This window comes from Microtus pennsylvanicus, chromosome 6 (genome assembly GCF_037038515.1).
Source record: "Microtus pennsylvanicus isolate mMicPen1 chromosome 6, mMicPen1.hap1, whole genome shotgun sequence".
Taxonomy (NCBI): Eukaryota; Metazoa; Chordata; class Mammalia; order Rodentia; family Cricetidae; genus Microtus; species Microtus pennsylvanicus.
This window is the reverse complement of record NC_134584.1, coordinates 15,436,130-15,456,575: the sequence shown is the minus strand read 5'-3', so window position 1 is coordinate 15,456,575 and position 20,446 is coordinate 15,436,130. Positions and strand designations below refer to the sequence as shown.

The 20,446-nt window shown below is 45.2% G+C and overlaps 1 protein-coding gene across 1 annotated transcript in view; it reads left to right on the top strand.

Annotated features, from left to right (window-relative positions):
- Positions 1–20,446, top strand: part of Retreg1 (reticulophagy regulator 1) — a 125,262-nt gene that overhangs the window by 37,550 nt on the left and 67,266 nt on the right. The window contains exons 2-3 of the mRNA XM_075975823.1: positions 10,691–10,797; positions 17,671–17,701. Coding sequence (XP_075831938.1) covers positions 10,691–10,797; positions 17,671–17,701 — 138 coding nt within the window. The remainder of the gene's footprint in view (positions 1–10,690; positions 10,798–17,670; positions 17,702–20,446) is intronic.

The following is a 20,446-nucleotide window of genomic DNA, read 5'->3' as shown; positions in this document are numbered from 1 at the left end:
CTAGCCCAATTAGCCAAATTGGTGATCTTCAGGTTCAGTGTGAGACCCTAAAATAAGATGGATAACTGAGTACATACACATTTGGCAGTGCTAGGGATCAGAGCTCAGGTCTCAAGCACGCTAGGCGAACACTCTACCACCAAGCTTCAGCTGCACATAGGTTTAAATAAAGCTAAAAACCAGATTCAAGTTATAATCTAGAGTACCAAATTTATTTGGTCTCTCTCTCTCTCTCTCTCTCTCTCTCTCTCTTTCTCTCTCTTCCCTCAAGACAGGGTTTCTTTGTGTAACCCTGGCTGTACAAGGCCTGCCTGTGCCTCCCAAGTGTTTGGATTAAAGGTGTGCACCACCACCTCCCGTTGCCCTTCTTTGTAGAGATGTGCACGTCTATCATTATGTGTAGATGCGCATCTCTGCATGTGGGTGTATGCATATTCCTGCAGATTCCCCACCCAAGGCCAGGGGAGCTGGAGTTACAGGTGCTTGTGAACCACCTGATGTGGGTGCTTGCAATCAAACTTGGGTCTGACAGAATAGAAAGAACTCTGAACCACTGAGCTACCTCCCAAACACCTTTTTTTTTCTCCTCTTAATGGCAATTTAATTTCATGTAGCATTTTCAGTCACTAATTTTGCAGAATTAATATGGAAGATTGGGGATTTTCTGATATTAAGGGAGGTGGTGCCATGTACCTAACAGCTGGTAAAATAATCATTTTCTGGTAGGATGATCTGGACTTTGAATGATGTTTGGTAAATCATTAGATCCTTGAGGCTTTCCTGCTGCTACCCTTTCCTCCTTCCCTCCCTTTCTCCCTGTTTCCCTCTTTTCCCTCCTCCTCTCTCCCTCCTCCCCTACTTCCTTTTCTTGTAGTACTTTAGATGGAACTCAAGGCCTCCTGCATGCTAGTCATTTCCCTACCACTGAGCCACCCTGCCACCCTCCTCCTTAGGATTAGTGCTGCCTTAGATGGTCATAGGTAAAACTGGCCTAGACTGAAGACTGGGTCTGGGTGCAGTCTGGAGTTATATATATTTCAGTGAAGGGAGACAAAGCTCTGCTTTTAGGCCTCTGGTTTGGAAGAGATTCAGAGCGAATGATGGTTTGCAGTTTCTGCACCAGCACCATGAAGGAGTCCAGTGTTTACGGACTTTCTTTTAGCTCCCGACACGATTCACCCATGGTACAAAGTGCGGGGACGGAGGTCAAGTTTTTACACAGGGAAAGAACTAGGCCTGTCTTTTCCATTCATTATTTAAAGAAGTATCCTGGCACCCTTTCTGTGTGTGACCCTTCCCTTGGCCCCATAAGACATTTGTTCAATGTGGCCTTGACTTTGCAGAACCCACCATGGAGTAATGAAGAGACATAGACTAGCTGAGAAAAGTTTTTGTGCTTAGACACTAAATGGGGTTTACAGAGGGTTTGGTCTGGAGCTTATCTTTTTCATCATCTAAACTGTCCACATTGCCTGAGCCCTATCTCCACTCTCCGGCCAGCCTGGTCATTTGGTTCCTGTGGTCTGTTTCTGTTGACTGAGGTTTTCTGTCCCACCAAGTCCCACATCCGTTTAGTCCCAAAGAAACACACAGAGGTCTACATTAATTCTTAACTGGTTGGCCTATTAGCTCAGGCTTCTTATTACTCCTATAACTTATATTAGCCCATAATTCTTGTGTGTGTTAGCCACGTGGTTTGGTACCTTTTTTTGGCGAGGCAGTCACATCTTGCTTCCTCTGTGTCTGGCTTCTTCTGTGTCCAGATGAAGACTGTGGACTGACTCCTCTTCCCAGAATTCTCCTGTTCTCATTGCCCCACCTCTACTTCCTGCCTGGCTTCTGGCCAATCAGCATTTTATTAAACAAGTACAAGAAACAAATCTTTACAGGATAAAACCATTGTCACACAGCACTTCTAGTCTGAGCTAATAGGCCAACCAGTTTAGAATTAATGAAGACTTCTGTGTGATTTCTTTGGGACTTGACAACTGCGGGAACCAGGCAGGACAGAAACCTCAGTCAATATGTCTCTACTTTCTGGACAGCCTGGTCATTCAGCTGTGACTTTATTCCAAGTCTCTGCAGCCACACACAGAACCCATGGGTGTGAAATGCTGTAGACATCAATGAAGGGGAGAGGAAGGGCTGTGGTCTGTGCTGGAGTCTGAGTGACCCGTGCACAGCAAATTAGGCTTTTGGGCTATCATTCCCTTGTTGAGCATTTGTAGAGCCAGTGCCTCAGCTCGCTGTGGCCTATGAGCATCAAGTGCAGACTAATTTTGCTTACCTAAAGCCTACACTTTGATATGACTTACCCCCCTGAAATGGAAATAATCTGAACTTTACCCATGCCCTTTATTTACCATAAACGAAGTGTTATCTTTACGTCTTTCTCTGCAACTTTCCCCATTTTTCTTATTTTTATTGGTACTCAAGAATGTGGGTTGGGTTTCATTTTTCCCTATTGAGATTAAACTATCATCACATCATATTTCCTTTCCCTTTTATCCCTCCAAACCCTTCCGTGTACCTGTCGTTGCTCTCTTTCAAACGATGGCCTCTGTATAAGTATATAGTTTATATGAAACACATCTAATATATGTCTATATATAGATGCATAAATATGTATGTTTCTAAATATAAAAATAAATCTGCTCAGTGCATGTAATGTTTTACACACACACACACACACACACACACACACACACACACACCTCTGCATGCATGCACACGCTTTCAGAGTTGACCAGTTGGTATTGGAAAATTAATTGGTGTGCTCTTCCCTGGGAAAGACCATTTCTCCTACTCTTGGATTTTCTAGGAGCCTGCAGCTCTTTGTCTAGGTCTGAGGCCTTGTGATCTTTCCCCCGTCCATATTAACATGCCCATTGTTGTCCTTGTCCAGCTCATGTTTAGGCAGTCATGTTGGTGGGACTTCATAGGTGGAGCTTCTCTGACATTTCTAGGACACATGCTCTCACTTCAGACTACTGCTTGCTCTGGCTCTTACTATCTTTATGTCCCTTCTTCTGGAGTGTTCTCTGAGCTTTAGGTGCAAAAGTTATGGGTATCATTTCTTAAATGACCCAGACAGCTGAACTATCCCAATGATGGCAAGTGGGAAGAGACTGTTGGTTACACGGGAACCATATTCAAGTTCAAAATCATGGCAGTGATTCTGTGAGTTGACGAATGAGTGGGCTGGAGATAGGAATGCCAGGAGGGTGCTTGCTTAGCATGCACAAACCTTGGTCTCCTCTCCAGCACCTAGCAGGCTAGGAAGGGTGATGCTTACCTAGAATTCAGGACTGGGGAGGTGGAGGCAGGAGGATCAAAAGTTCAAGGTCATTGACCCTGTCTCAAAGGAGGAGGACAGAATAAAGCAAGGAGACAGACTTATTTAATATAAAAATGAATCAGAGGTGATGTTAGACAAGCATGGTTAGGTGACTACCTGTGGGTGGTGATCATGTGAGGAGTCACCTGGGGGACGTGGCATTCTCATGAAGCTGTCGTCATGGTGAGGTGGAGAAGGAGGTCACACCTGATGGAGAGAGAGCACATGTAGTGATTTATAGAACTGTCCACTCCAGCAGCAAGCGAAGACACAGTATGTCTTTATGAGACCAATGGACGATAACGCATGGATAACTTTATAGTTTATATGTGTGTACTTTTCTTATGTAATGTTTGCTTAAGATATACATGTGTTTGTTGTCATTGTCATACATATTTGCCTGTGTCCAAACCATGCAATATCCAGCCAGATAACAGTAATATCCCATGCCAGCTAAAAGAATATGGAATTCCTTAGTAAACAAAATATCCATTTTAGTGAAGACAGGTAGAGTTGTTTTGGGGGTATAGTTAACTGGTTGCAGGAAGTTCACTGACCTACAGAAGATGCTCCTGCTTGTTGGAGTTTTAGGCATTGGTGGAAGTGATCTTTCTCGATGTTTATTTTTCTAGTCCCTAGGCTAAACCACATAGACACAAGGGCTATAAAAGCCTTTGGGAAATGAGCTAGATTCAAGATGAAAAGGCTTGGTTTGACACAGTGAAGGTAAGGCTCATGTCCTGCCACTTGGTGCTTGGCCCTGCCTAACCCCGCAGGGAAGCTTGTGTTTTGTTGTCCTTCAAGGAGGTGTGAGCACACAGGACTGTGCTCCACAGTCACAGATAGGCAATGGCAATCCTCTTTCCGGAGGTCAGTGGTGCTCATGGGTACAGTAATGGGGCAGAGGCTTCCTTTCTCACCAGATCCAGGCCCCTGAGCTGTCCTGGAGATTGTTTGTTGGAGTGACACTAAGCTGGAGGGGTGTGTGTGTGTGTGTCTGTGCTGACGTTGTCAGTCCTGAAGAGGGCCATCATTCTCACTTGGCCTTGGACCTTGATTATGAAGGTCCTGAGTGAGGATGGTGTGTGTCTGGCCACAGACCCTCCCTTGGCTTTGCACGTGGTTAGCCTGTTCTTATCATCTTTAGAGCATCCTGTGCTCTGCCGCGTTCAAGAATCCATAGACACCATAGGTGGTCACAGCACGCTTCTGGGAACTGTGTGACTGAGTGCATCAGTGATGTCCCTCGGATTCTGCTCAGGCTTTGCCCCGTGGAATCCTTGGGAGGGTCTGGTGGTGATGAGTTCTTCTGCAGAGGATTATCGAATATTCCACAGTAGTTCCCTAAGGTAGGTGGTGGAGTAACTCACAGACACCTCAGGATGCGGCAGCTTCAGAGTAAGCTGCTTATGAGAGCCCTTTATGATGGAGTGATTGCGACAACAATGCAGTGGCGAGCCGGGGGCCTGCTGGACTCCTGAGATGCAGCCTACTAAATGTGGGTCATCCTGCTATTGAAGAGTGGCAGGGCCTGAGTCAGGACCGACACCTGAGATCAATAATGTGAACAAGGACAACTGAAATGCAGATAATAAACATGCAGGTGTGGCCAGACAAGGGAACAGATGTGATTGATGTCACCATCAAGGTCTGTCACTGTGAAGGATGGTCTGTGTCAACAAGGACAGATTTAATATACTTAGGTTCAAACAGCATCTGAAAAATAGAACACCTGGGGATTTTAATTGTCTATAAATTCAACACAGGCAGCATGCTGATAGAACTATTTTTTTTAAAGGCTGTTCTGAAATGAGTTGAAAATGTATGTCCTCCGGAAACACAACATACACATGTTGATGGTAGCTGGGAGTAGTCTTCCTTGTCAGTCTTTCTGCCAGCCCTCAAGTAATAACACGGAGACTTATTATTAATTATGAAAGCTCAGCCTTAGCTTAGGCTTCTTCCCAACTAGCTCTTATAACTTAAATTACCTGTTTCTATTAATCTGTGTTCTGCTCCATGTCTGACTGGTGAATCCCACACACCTCAGATTCTTCCCCTGAGTTCCTTTCTCTTCCCAGAAGCCCCACCTATTCTTCTTGGCTAGTTATTGGCTGTTCAGATATATATTTTTAAATCAATCATAGAACACATCTTCCCACAGTGCACAAATATCCCACAACAGTAGCTTTAGTCTGAATTGCTAACAGCTGGGAGCAACCAAGGTGGTCTTCAGTCGATGAATGGGTGAAGGGGCTCATGAAGTGGCAGAAATGGCTCTATCTGAGAAGCAGTTGGCAGAGTGGGAAGGCGGGCCTACAGCCAGCAGCCTGTGTTCACATCTCACTGCCACCTCACCTTGTCTTGGAGCCTGAGGCAAGTTTCTGGCTTCTCTTTGCTCATCTGAGTAATGGGGATAATGATGGTGTCTTCCTCATGGTTGGTTTTAGGGATGAAGCAAGCGGCTGAAACCCCTGGAATGGAGCCCTGCCCGTTGCACATCAGCTATTGCATTCATCCAGGCACACCCTGCACCAGAGTGGGCAGGGGTCACGGGCTTAGGGCACACCTCCTGACTCTTAGGTTCCACCTACTCTCGTGGCCTGGAGCATGCCTCTCCTTCTCACCTGGATGAAGTTGACTTCTTTTGGAAGACAAAGTTTTGAATTCATCATTGCCCTGAAACTTTCTATTTCTTATGCAGTTAGGGGCTGTCTTCTCTGTGCCTACAGCAGCTGGAGTGGTACTTTGGTCCAACATGGTTATTCATCTCCGTGCTTTCCTGTATTTGTTGGGTAGACCCAGAATTCACTGTAACCCCCACCGCTAGCCTGGTGGCTGACACACGCTTAGCTGCATAAGAGCAGTAGTGCTGACGGGCTGCTGAAGGCTGGATGAAACACGGATGTTGGTCACGTGAGGTGAGATGTAGTGAGTAGAGGTACATGATTCCACCTGAAGGGAATCACCGGCTGGTGCAGTGAAGGCTCCTTCCTCCTTAGTTGCTTAGTTGTGATTGTGTTTGGCCCCCATTGCTGTTGTCCCCCTAACTCAGACTCTTGCTCACCCCTCTGTCTCCCAGCTACACACTTTGCTGCTTTCGTGGTTTTTATTTTTGCACGCTGAGTTCTATTGGAGTCACTTGCATAAACATGGGCAGGGGTTTTACTGGAGCGTGGAGAACTCACCATGCACTGCACCATGGAGGAAGATGACACCTCCCCCTCCCAGTCTTGGCCAGAGAAGCTTCCGTCTGCACTGCAAGAGATTCATCACTGGCCAAGGGCTAAGAATGAGTGGCTTTTGGGTGCTCAGCTTTCCGTAGGACATCTGTAGCATCCCTCTAAGGAGGTATCCCTGTCTTGAAAACTAAAAAAAACCAAAAAAACAAAAAAAACAAACATTTTGAGTTGAGACCCGGCAGGCATAAAGGGTTGTCACCTCTCAAGAACCCCTGAACACACCACCATACACCAAAAAAAGAAAGATCCAAACCTGTTGGAACCCTAGATCCAACGGCCAATTATTAAGCTAGCCACAAGGTACAGGAAAATGTTAAGCTGTACCACCAGAATTCAGTGAGCAGCTCCCAGAATCTGGGAGACTTTGCTGAGAAATGAATGTTTCTTCCACTGTCATAAACCGTGGCAGCAGGCTTAATGTAAGGGAGGAACACGACCACAGAGGCCAGTTTCAGTTGCTAGCATTGCTGGGTCTTCTGTCTGTCTGTCTGTCTGTCTTTCTCTTTCCATGGGTCTGCGGAAGTGGCTCTGTAGAGATGAACGTGGACAAGGTATGGGATGGTACTGAAGATTAACCAAGGGACTCGGGGGGAAGGCAGGCAGCAAAACGGCTCAGCTGGTAAAGATGCTCTCCCCAAAAGCCTGGTGACCTGAGTTCAATCCATGTAAAGCCTTCACATGTTGTGACGTGTGTCTTCACACCATACACACAATGATTACAAATACAGATTAAAGTGTTAAAACTAGGTAACGTGAAGGCTGCTCCATTGTAAAGTACTTGCCGTACCAGCATTAGGATCTGAGTATGGGGCCCCAGCACACATGGAAAGCCAGCGCAGTGGTTTGTACGTGTAATCCCAGTGCTCAGGAAGCAGAGAAAGGAGGGGCCCTCTGGCCAGGCTGCGAGCTGATGAAGTGGTGAACTTTCAGAACCCAGTTAAGTCTGCGTTTCTTTGTATCCAGAGACTGAAATGGCTCTCTGGCAGGCTCTGAAGAGATTTAAACTTGGGTGAACTTTCTCTCTCTGGGGCTCTGCCTCACTCTATAAAGGCCATTTTGCTGACACACGCTAATCTAACACTTGACTGTCAATTGACTGTGGGAGACCCTGTACCCAGAACTAAGGTGAAGAGCGACAGAAGTAGACTTTGATGTCAGACTCTGCCCTGCTTCCTATGCACAGACGTGCACAGGCACATACACGAGCACATATACATAGATACAGTTCTGAGCACAGAAGGATTAAGGCGTGGCTTTCCACATAACAGTGGTATTTCAGTTAAAAATAGCTTTTTGGGAGGATAAATGGCAGCATTTTCAGATTAAATTACTTGTTTGGAATTTTCTTCAAGTATTGGGGTGGGGCATGGGGTGGGGATATGGAAGAAATGTGATTTTGGGGGGGGGGATTTCTGAAGCTGGCGTAGTAAACAATTGCCTCTCTTTTTGTATATGTTTAAAATTTACCAAAGGGATATTTTTTCAAATGACACAAATTATCCAATAACATAAGGCCTCCATAATATCAGCTAATTCCTTTAAAATGAACAAATTAAATGCATCAGTGTTTCCAAGATTTTTCCATTTCAAATCCCAAGTATAAATTATAGAACTATGGATTTAAAGGACAGTGGGGACATGACTTATATTAAACATGATGCATGATTGAGACACCAAACATACACAGATTTTTCTGTATGTGTGTTTATTTACCTTTAATATTTGCTTCTCTATTCTCATCCTTTGGACCGACAGTAACCTACCAAGGAGACAGTTAAGCAGTCCCACACATTTTGGCATCAGTTTCCAAGCAACTGTCGATGCTGCCTTCTCAGCTGACCATGGATTCTTAATGACCAACAAGACCCTTAGCTGAGATGCCAGCTGGGCCTTTGCCCAGGACACAGAAAAAGGCTTCTAGAGTGTTTTTTGGTGTTGCTATGGCAGAGCTCGCCAAAGGAGGTCTGTGGGTTAACGTCCTGTCATTACCTATTTTTTTTCTTTTTATTAATTCCTGGAAGTTGGAATTCCCACAAGGAGGACAAGCAGAGACTTCCAGAGCTTCAGCTAAGTCTGCGTTTCTTCATAGTCAGCAAGAGACTGAAATGGCTCCCTGGCTGGCTCTGAAGAGTTGAAACTTTGGCGAGCATTCAATCTCTTCTAGGGCTCTGCCCCACTCAGCACAGACAATCCCCCTGACAAATGCTAACCTAACACTTGATCCACGTGCGTTACAACTCATTAGTGCATCTGAGTCAGGTCTGAAGAGATTTGATGGAAAAGATCTGTGATCAGACAGGGGCTTAGGACATATATTACCTCCTGAAACTCGGGTTTCACTGCAAATATTTCGTTGTGAATAAATCTTGCTCAGTGTCATGGATATACGCATATGAAAATGTATATCACCGTGTACAATAAAAAATGAAATATTTTGAAGAAAGAATTTTCTCATAGTGGATTTATAATAAAAATCTGGAAAGCTGCCATTTCAGTATGATTTGGGGAAGTCCGTAAGAATCCAGCACATGGACAATGGCAACTGTTAATTATAAACTCAGGCTAAAGAATGGTCTTGGGAAAAAACAGACATTGAAACACAGCATGTGTTAAAACAAATTTTAAAGGCAAAAAAATAATGTGGCTTTGTGCTGCATGGTTTGATGTCAACTTGATGTAAACTAAAGTCATCCGAGAGGAGGGAACCTCTGTTGAGAAAATGCCTCCATAAGATCTAACTGTAGGAGCCGGGCAGTGGTGGCACACGCCTTTAATCCCAGCACTTGGGAGGCAGAGGCAGGCGGATCTCTGTGAGTTCGAGGCCAGCCTGGTCTACAAGAGCTAGTTCCAGGACAGGAACCAAAAGCTACGGAGAAACCCTGTCTCGAAAAATAAAAAAAAAAAAAAAAGATCTAACTGTAGGCAAGAATGTTGGGCATTTTAATTAGTAACTCTTGGCGGAGGGTCCAGCCCACTGTGGGTGGGGCTGTGGCTGGTGGGCCTGGTTTCATAAGAAAGTTGACTGAGCAAGTCAAGGGGAGCAAGCCAGAAAGCAGTGTTCCTCCATGGCTTCCTCACCAGCTCCTGCCTCCAGGTTCCTGCCCTGACTCCTTTTGGTGATGGCGAAGTGCAAGCATGACCCCTTTCCTCTCCAGTGCGCTCTGAGTCGCAGTGCTTTATCACAGCAAGAGAAACCCTGACTAAGACAGCTGCAGAACACTGATTTCGAAGTCCTGACCTTGTCTACCTGTTCATTTCACTGTCCCGGTCACTTAGGCACTTAGCATTGGAACCAGAATAGAAGATGGGTTGTGTGTCCCTTTCTGATGCAGGGCTTTATTTACAACATGACCCAAAATCTTATGTAGAGTCACTGACCAAATATATTGCATAGCACTGTAGAAGGTAGCTTGATGACATATTTTCTTCCTAGCCCAGCTTACCCTCCCAAATCACTTAGCCTTTCTTTCTTTCTTTCTTTCTTTCTTTCTTTCTTTCTTTCTTTCTTTCTTCCTTCCTTCCTTCCTTCCTTCCTTCCTTCCTTCCTTCTTTCTTTCTTTCTTTTTGTTTTGTTTTTCCTGCTCCCTGCTTTCTCTCCATAACCTGTGGCTTAAAGGTCACAACCCTATCTTCAAAATACCAAATGGAAGCAATTTAAAGAAGGAAGGGTTTATTTGGGCTCGTGGTTTAGGAAGACACAGTCCCTTGGCTGCAGAGCACATATAGAGAGGTCAGACCACTTGAGCAAGCTGGCCCTTTCCTTCCCCACGGGGGGTTCTGGAGATTTGACTCTGTCATCAGTTTGGCAGTAAGGGTTTTAACCTGCTGAGCCACTTTACCATCCCTCCTAATGCCATTCTTAGCAGACAGGGCATCCCCACAGCTGCCCCATGTTGCTAGAGCATCCTGTAGCCCTGGTTCTCTGGTCAGTCAAAAACTCAGTTCCAGGTCATTGCCGTCTCCCCTGCAGCACCCAAAGTAAGACCTGAGAGAGAGAATCCCCTCTTCAAATTAGAGACTAGGCTTGTTTCTGTGGAAGTCAACTTAGGTTTAAAAAAAAATTGAAAATCTTCACACTGAGGAGGTTATCTGTCTGTTTCTTGCGGTACAGGTTCCTTGCGTTGACTCCGTGGAGAGTTTATCATCTCATTTCCGTCATGCTGCTTGGGCGTGTGATCATGCAGATCATCAAGGACATGGTTCTGTCTAGGACAAGAGGTAAGAACACTCAGACTTAACTCTGGTGCATTTTATTTCTAGAGTCTAAACGTCTAGTTTTTGTGCCGACATAATTGACCCTTTGAATGGGAGGCTCATGCAGACATCGCTTTCTTCACTTCCCTTTTTCTCTGTCCTTCCCTGCCTTCCTCTGGGCTTCTGAGATGCGGCCTTGCTCTGTACCCAGGCTGGTCTGGAACTCTCAGTGGTCCTCTTGTTTTAGTTTGTTGAGTGCTAGGATTATAGGAATGAGGCAACATATAGTCTGTGTTACACACACATGCATACACACACGCATGCACGTGCGCACGTGCACACACGCACAGAGACACACTCATGAACGCATGTGCACACACACACACACACACTTCAGTACTGGGGTTTGAACCTGGGGCCTTGCACATGTTAGGCAACTAACGTACCACTGGACTACATCCCAGCCTCTAATGTATTTCATGATTCTGTCTCTTGTCAGAGCAGGTAAACGGTCCACGTGTGCTGGACTTTTCCTTGGATTTAAGCTACTTCTCATAGTAGGGTGACATATAAGTGGGCTGCTGTGAGAACAACAGTTAGATATTTACTCCGCCCTACAAGTTCACACTGGACCACTGGGACATGAGCATGTTTATGGACAGCTTCCTTTCACCTCAGTGAAGGAAAGCAATGAGTTTAAAATGACTGAAAATTGCATAAAAGTTTTGAATAATTAATGACGTTGAAAAGAGAATCAAGTGTAAACACTACATTTAAAAGTGAGAGTTTGGATTATTTTTAATGATTGATGAGTGTCTTTAGGAGCTGTGTAACTATAGTCAAACCTTTTGAATCACTTTTAATGATCGATTAGTGATTTAGGAGCTATGTAACTATATTCAAACTGGAGTGAAGCTTTTCTATGCCTCTTCTGCTAATGTTTGAACTAGTTTTTGTAAATGGGCAAAAATCTCCTCTAGATATAATGTGCCCTATGAGTCTACGTGTATTAAGATCGATTTGATTGAAATCACAAAGAGGAGGCTTTGGTTAGAGTCCATATGGACTGCCATGCGTAGGAACTGCCTGATTCCCTGTCACGGGGGTATTTTATGAAAGAGGCACCATCTCTCAAATAAGACTTGAGCACCTGATCTGTGACTTTACCAGTGTGGTGTTCATGGATCAGCTTTAAAGCCGGCTAATGTGTAAGTCTGCCAAGATTTAAAACCAAACTACCACAGAAACAATTTTTAGAAAGATTGTTTTACATTGGTGTGTTCAGGTTTGGAGGTAATACTTAGCCTTGCTGGGAAGATAAATTCATTTTACTCTAGTTTAGGTATTTTACAAATCCATGAATTTAAATTATATTCATACATATATGTACACACACACACACACACACGCACACGTAAAAGGAGACTGCACTTTGGTTTCCCGGCCACCCAGACCCGAATAATCACACAGAAAATATATTAATTACAACACTGTTTGGCTCATGACTCAGCTGTATTTCTGGATAGCTCTTATATCTTTCTATTATTTTCTGTTTTACCATGAGGCTTGGGTTTGTTACCTCTTGCTTCTTAGGCAGCTACACGATATCTTCCTGACTCCGTCTTCTTTCCTCCTCCATCTCTGCTTGGATTTCCTGCCTTGTTATAGTCTTCCCGGCATAGGTCAAAGCAGCTTCTTTATTAACCAATGGTAATAAAACATATTCACAGCATACAGAAGGGAATCCCACATCACACATATACACACACCCTCTTCTCCCTCTCTCCCTTTTTCTTCCCTTTCCCACCTTCCCCCTTCAGAGAGGAGGCACCTAATTCCCTCACTTTCAACCCAACAGCATTTGCTGTTGTATCCCAGCTACACTGAGGGTGCTCGAGGCCCTGGAAAGCCCTGCGTTTCTGCCTTGATTTTTAGCCAGTAGAGGAGGACTCTGTTTTCCTGAACGTATTTTGTGACACGTTCTTCCCTGAGGAGAAGGAGAGAAGACAGAACCATTCGCAGGTGTGTCCAGCAGCCTTTAGAGCCAGCGGACCGCTCAGGAAGCCGAGCATCTTAGTATTTTCTGCTGTATCATCACTTTGCCCATCACTTAGGGACAAGTTAAAAAGAACGGACGAATGAGTAGAGGGGCACGAACTGGAGGACTTGGCTCCTGAGTGCAGGGCCAGAGTTGAAAACGGGGCTTTTTGGAGTCCTCCGGCTTTATTGCTCTAGACCCTCCAAAGTCATCAGTTTTCAGTTTAACCAGCCGTTTTTGTGGTTGCGCAGTGGAGAACTTACTTATTTGCAAACAATATCCTTGAAAACCTTCTACAGGCAAAACTGTTTTGGAAAACCTTCATGAGGTGGAGTTGACGTCTACCAGCCTGGAGACCCTCTAACTCTTAGGTCGGGGCCTGACAAAGCCGGCCTGTAACTCCAGCTGCTTGGGGCTCAGGCAGGAGGATCAGAAGTTTGAGGCCTGCCTGGGCTGGAGAGGAAGTGCAAAGCCACAGTGAGGCTGCTGATTGAGATCCTGTCTTAAAATAAAACAGGGGATCTAGCTCAGCAGTGCACTGTAACCAACAAGCTCAGGCCTCGGGTCTGGTCCCCAGGAGTGCAAAAACCAAGGGTGACAAACAAGGAATAGTTCTTGAGCTAGTTCATGTCCATTCCTAGCTACGGAGAAGCCACACTGTAGATGCTTTCCTGTGGCTGTGCTACCCCAATAGTAGACAGTCCTTCTGACATGGCTCTGGAAGTCACCAGTTAGACAACACATCGGAAGGTCTGCATTCGTCCTGGGGGCTCTAGGGACAGACCCTTCCTGCTCTCTGCCTGACTTCGATTGGTGGCGTTGCCTCGTGGCTTTGCAATCCATCATCACTGTCCCAGCCTCCATGACCACATCAGCTTCTCTTGTGCTTACGTCGGACCTCCCTCCGTGCTCGCTACCAAGAACGCTTGTGATTGTAACTGGTGCCACCGGGATGACGGAGAGTCTTCTCTGTTCTTAGCCAGGTGGCACCTGTCAAGTCCCCTTTTCTCTGTGAAGCAGTGCTCACGGATGCTCAGCCTACTTTGATGACTGAGCCACTTGATTCTGTAATAGCAGAGAGCCCACACTCACACCGCATACTTGAATTTGGTTCAGGCAAAAGGCTACAGTGAGTGAACAGCCCATTCAGGGACAGTCTCCTTGTTTAGCTGGTACAGTCAGCACATCTATCTTCTCAACAGCCAGACTACGTTGAGCGTTTTTTGTGCCAAGGCTAGTGAGAAGCACCAGATTCTAACGGGGATGCCTTCAGGCTGGCCTCTGCCCTCACCCTTTGCAACAGGCCCATCTTTCTCTCAGGGTTTTCACTGAATGATGTTGTTCTGAACAGAGCATTTCTATACATGAAAAAAGAAGGAAAAAAAAGACTTCCTTCTGCTGCTTTCCCAGAACTCCCCAGTCACTGGCTGGAGAGACCGTAGGGCCTTCTTTGGCCTCCTTTACAAAGACTCAATTGAGCTGCATGAATAGCTGGCTGGAGACAGCAGCAGGGTTTCCAGCCCCCGACAGTGCTGGCTGCACTAGGCTGCTCTCAGGAACATGTCGACTTCTTGCAGGATCTCTGTGGAGGCTTCTGTGGTAGTGCCTTAGCTCTGGCCAGAGCTGTCAGTCATTCTCAGAAGCCCCTCTTAATGCTGAAAACAGCAGCCAGCCAAGTGAAGCCTTGGTCAGCAGAGCTTTCTGGGACCTTCTGTCTCATTCCCTCTCTCGTCTGCCCACTTTCCACATTCTTGGCTAAAGATACGGACCTTGCTGGTTATGAGCTTAGCTCTTCCCTCCCCCCAAATATATTTTTACGACACTTTCCACATTTTGTGTGTTCATTACTGAATAGCTGATTGTGACCTTTTTCATCTCAGGAGACAAGCGCTCTACCCCCACAGGAAAGCAAGCAAACCCCACCCTGTCTCCTTTCTGCTCCCCACCATTCTCTCTGACACACCCAGGTACTTCATGAGAAAGAAACGAAAGAGAGCAGAGATGCAGTTGAGTCCGTTTGTCTGTCTTTGTGGATGCTGCAGGGACCCAGGCCTGTGGTCTGTGAGTCGCTGCAGCCTCCAGCTGCACAGGCTCCTCTGTCTGTCGCAGACCTGGAAAGTGTGCACTCCTGCTTTCCTGGCAGCTCTTGTGCACCCCCGCAGTGCTGCTCACCCACAGGCTCCGAGGCGATCTTCTGCAGTGTGTAGAATCCCCCCTGCATCCTCAAACTTGCCTGTGACCACCGTGTCCTTTCCCCTCATGCTAACTAGGGTCAGCCTTCTTCATCTCAGGCTTTCGTGAGGAAAGTAGATGCCCCCGCCTCTGCCCACAGCTGTGTTGGTGGTAGTTCTTATAACCACTGTGTCTTTCTGTCTTCTCTTCTGTGAAATCTACACTAGCTATGATGCCACAGCCCGCAGTCTCTTGACTGTTGCGGTTAGACCTAGTTGAGACTGGATCCATGGTCTCTAGTTCTTCCCGTGCTCTTCCTTCACTGTTCTTCTGACTTGGCTTATCTAAGGCCTGGATTCAGTAGTCTCTGTGGTAGCCACTTGTCTGCACATAGGCCTTGGAAGCTCTGTCAAGCCATCACCTGAGAATCCCCGGAGCCAGTACACTCTGCTCGCTGTCCAGGTTTCTCTGCTCCTGTGGGATCAGCTCTTTACTCTTTCCCTCCTTAGCCCTTTCCAATTATGCTGTGCTTTGACACCATCTGTGTCAGAACTTCCTTCCTCTTTGCAGTCCACACTGGAAGCGATTTCAGTCTCCCTGTTCTCTTGGACCTCAACCGTAATCATCTCTGCAATTCTTGACAAAAGGCCAGCATCTCATGCTAGCCTCTCTGTCTCTACTGTTGGCTCCAGAATTGTTGGGCAATTGCGGTGAAGAGGGAAGGTAGACTAACATGGGGTGACAGGAGACTGGTATGGTTTCTATTCGTATCCACCCCTAGCTGAGTCCAAAGTATCGCTTAGCACCGGGGGTTAAGTTGACTTCATTACATGTTGTTCAACTCCAGGAAATTTGAGTTATTCTAGAAGGTACAGGAAACAGTTGTTTCAGAGACCTAACAGAGGACCTCTAGTCTCTTAACATGAATGATGCATCCCTATGGTCATGCAACCAAGGCAGTAAAGGAAACCAGATTAATTGCAAAATTCAAATTGTCCAAAGAATGGGAAGCCATAAGCAACGTTTTCCTAGCAGTGAATGGTATGAAGAATTTGATAGGGGATGTTCACTTGATAGGGGAGATTCAAGAATACACAGGGCAATACCTTTGACCTTTGGCTTGATGGAAAGTGCAGAAAACTTCTCGTGGTTGTTTATTGAGCTTCCTTAAATCTGGTAGCTGGGAGTGTACTGCCAAGAGTTGGTCCAATAGAAATAGCCCCTACAGTTTTGAAAAACAAATCTCTGTCTGTCTATCTATCTATCTATCATCTATCATCTACCTATCATCTTTATCTATCTATCTATCTATCTATCATCTATCTATCTATCATATCTATCTATCATCTATCATCTACCTATCATATCTATCTATCATCTACCTATCATATCTATCATCTACCTATCATATCTATCTATCTATCTATCTATCATCTATCATCTACCTATCATATCTATCTATCATCTATCATTTACCTATCATATCTATCTATCTATCATCTACCTATCATATCTATCTATCATCTACCTATCATATCTATCTATCTATCATCTACCTATCATATCTATCTATCATCTACCTATCATATCTATCTATCATCTACCTATCATATCTATCATCTACCTATCATCTCTATCTATCTATCATCTATCATCTACCTATCATATCTATCTATCTATCATCTATCATCTACCTATCATATCTATCTATCATCTACCTATCATATCTATCTATCTATCTATCTATCTATCTATCTATCTATCTATCATCTATCATCTACCTATCATATCTATCTATCATATCTATCTATCATCTACCTATCATATCTATCTATCTACCTATCATATCTATCTATCATCTACCTATCATATCTATCTATCTATCTATCTATCTACCTATCATATCTATCTATCTATCTATCATCTATCTATCATATCTATCTATCATCTACCTATCATATCTATCTATCTATCTATCTATCTATCTATCTATCTATCTATCTATCTATCTATCTATCATATCTATCTATCTATCATCTACCTATCATATCTATCTATCTATCATCTATCATCTATCATTTACCTATCATATCTATCTATCTATCATCTACCTATCATATCTATCTATCTATCTATCTATCTATCTATCTATCTATCTATCTATCTACCTACCTACCTACCTACCTACCTATCATATCTATCTATCTAGTTATCCATCTATCTTCATCATTATTGTCAATTACCTTTTTTCTGTTGATTTCATTGGAGCTTAGATATAAGTTTTCAATATTTGAAGAGTACGTCATACCAGTTTCCCCTTCAGTCTCTCTTCCAGTTTTCCTCCTTGACAAGTCACGCCTTCTGTCCTTTCTGATGTATGATGGTTAACCCCTCTTGTGGAGTCTTATACTGTCCTTTGACAGCACTTTTCCTTGAGAGCCCATGTTTTCTGCCCCACTGGTCAGTAAGGTACCTGGGGCAGGGACAGTGTTCTAGAGTGTCCTGCCTTTATGACACGTACTCAGGTGTTCTGGAGACTGCCACCTGCTTCTGCCATGGGAACAGACATGGACACTGTGGTTGGCCTGTAAATGTCTGCTTGAAGAAGCTTGGGAGGTTTCTAAGCTGGCAAATGCTCCTGGGAAGTGGCAGCTTGCTTAAGTTTCCCATTTTACTTCCTATTGCAGGTGCGCAGTTGTGGAGAAGCCTCAGTGAAAGGTAGGGAATTTCTCCTCCAGCGGCGAATGGACGTCTGGGTGGTGGGGTGGGCAGGTGATGAGTGGTGGGGTGGTCAGGTGACTGAGCTGCTGATGTGGATCACTGGAGCCATGCTGTAGTGACAGGGACCTAAGTCTCTATAATGGTTTGTAAAAGTAGGGAACAATGACAGAAATTACAGCGACGCTAGAGATGAGGACAAGATGGGGAAGCCACTCTGGGGATAAATGCATCTCAGTGGTGGCCAGGCAGTGGGTTTGTGAGTCACTTGTCTGAGGAAACAGCAGTGAGAAGAGAGGGGTCTTTGTTCGATTTTTCCCTCAGATTCGTGACAGGTGGTACAGTGGAAGAATGGGTAACCGTGAGTACAGAAGTCCCTTGGGAAGTTCCAGAAGGGCTGGTCGTGCCGTCAGTTTAGAGGGCTTGAGAGAGGAGGAGAGGAGAAGGAAGGACAAAAGCCTTCTGTATGTGAAGCTACTTGGTGTCTGCCTCCCTAGGGCTTCATCCGCTCCCTCATCTTGACCGTCATCTGCCCTAAGGGAGGTAGGTGCTTCCAGTTAGGGCAGTGGTGAGAGGTCACTGTATGTATGAGAGATAAGAAAGACAGAGAAAGTTGAGGATTGTTGTATGTGTCCTGCCACTCAGCTAGCTTAGCCCTGAAATAACCACACAGAAATTATATTAATTAAATTACTGCCTGGCGCATTATATCTAGCCTCTTCTTGGCCAACTCTCACATCCTTAACCCATTTCTACTAATCTGTGTTTACCACGAGGTCGTGGCTTACCGGGAAAGATTGAGCATGTCTGACCTTGCATGGTGGGTCTCTGTCCGCCTTCTTCCTCCCAGCATTCAGTTCTGTCCTCCCCGCCTACCTCAGTTCTGCCCTATCAAAAGGCCAAGGCAGTTTCTTTATTCAATTAATGAAAGCAAAACATAGACAGAAGAACCTCCTACACCAGAGGATTAATAGTTTTGTGAAGTTAGTGTTTGCAGGAACTTATTTTTTTTTAAAAAAGAACTGATTTGGCCATGTATATCTGTGCCACCTAAGAAAGGATGGTTGGGGAGACCTAATTTATGCCAGAGTCACATCAGAAAACGAACACACAGAGAGAGGAACCAAATAGCTGCATCCATGGAATGCCCATGAAGGAACGTTGCTTCCACCTTCCTTTCCCATGCTTTGAGCATCCGGCCTAGCTGTGTTGCACCGCAGCTGATGAAGCACGGCAGTATTCCTCTTCCTCTCGGCCCACACTCTCCATAGGATTCCTGAGCCACTGATTGAAGCTGTTTTCCAGTGCCAGGGCTCCACTCAGCGGCCTTACTACATCCGCTGCCCTAGTCCTTAAGCCGCTCTCAGCCATGACAGTTTTCTAGACTTCCCTCGTTCATGTAGATGTAGAGCCATGAGGCATGCTGGGTAGGTGCATGGCGGCATTTATCACCACCCAGCATTTGCCTCAAGTGTTTCTCACAAGGACAGGGCTTGGTGGTTCTGGGAGGTGGACCATCGAGAGAAAGCATAGGCAAGGCAGAGCTGTAAATCGTGAACTTTAAGGAAGGACAGAAAACATGGTGTCCTCAGGAAGCCCGAATAATGGAGTGGCACGGACAGGGGTTTGTGCCATCTCATCACATCAGCATGGTTTATGCTTGTTGATGTGACCGGGAGCCCTGGTCTACGACTGTCCCCGAGTGAACTTTCCTTTAGAGATGGAGTCTTTGGGGAAAGCCGGGTAGCCAGAAGGCTGCTGATGAGAACACGAGTCAGACAAGAGTGTTCTAGAGGCATTCACGTGACTCCAGGTCCATCCCAGCTACATGCTGGGCCACCATGAGTGGGTTATGCTTTCTATGTTTTCCATACATTAGGAAAAAGTACAGAGGCTTGCTTCCTAATTGTGGTGGCTGTAAGATTAGACCAAGGGACTCAAGCAAGCAAGCAAGCAAGCAAGCAAGCAAGCAAGCAAGCAAGCACAGCCTTGTGCTCTTTGATGCAGAGTTCTGTCAGGGTCTCTGACACTTCTGTCAGTCGGCGTGTGTTGCTGTGCTTTGGAAAGCATCCATCAGAATTCCTGTGGCAGTTCACAGTAGCTAAGTTATGGTATCAACTTGCGTTCAACCACAGAGAAATGGATTTGAAAGATGTGGTATATATACACAATATAGTTGTTCTCAGCCAATAAAAGACATACAGGAGAATGACATTGCTTTGTTTTCAGAAAGACACAACTAGAACTGATCATAGTAGGTGAATTAAGCCAGTTTAAGGAGGAAAGCTGTTGTATGTTGTCTTCCGTCTGTGGTTTCTAGATTTTATGCAGTTACATCAAATCATGTATGCATACATAAAACGGAAGTAGACAAGGAACTGTCTGGGGGAACAAAAGGGAGAAAGAGGAAGGAGGTGATGGCACGGCAGGAAATATGTTCAATGTGCAATCTATACTTGCATGAACAAGATTTTAATATAATTAAATGAAAAACTAAAAGAAAATTCACATGCCAGAAATTAACCCCCTAAGAAAGAGTGGTTGTTCTGTGTTACTGTAGTGGTGGGCCCTAGTGGGAAGGGCCTATATCATGAGGGCTCCTTCTTGTAAGTGGAAGGACCCTGGTTATAGAGGGGATTGCCACTGGGAGATGCAGCCCTTGCTGTATCTTACTGCATGGTGCTTCTGGTCCAGCAAGGTCTGTACCACATATACCCCTGATCCTGACCTTCTGTGTTTCTTCAC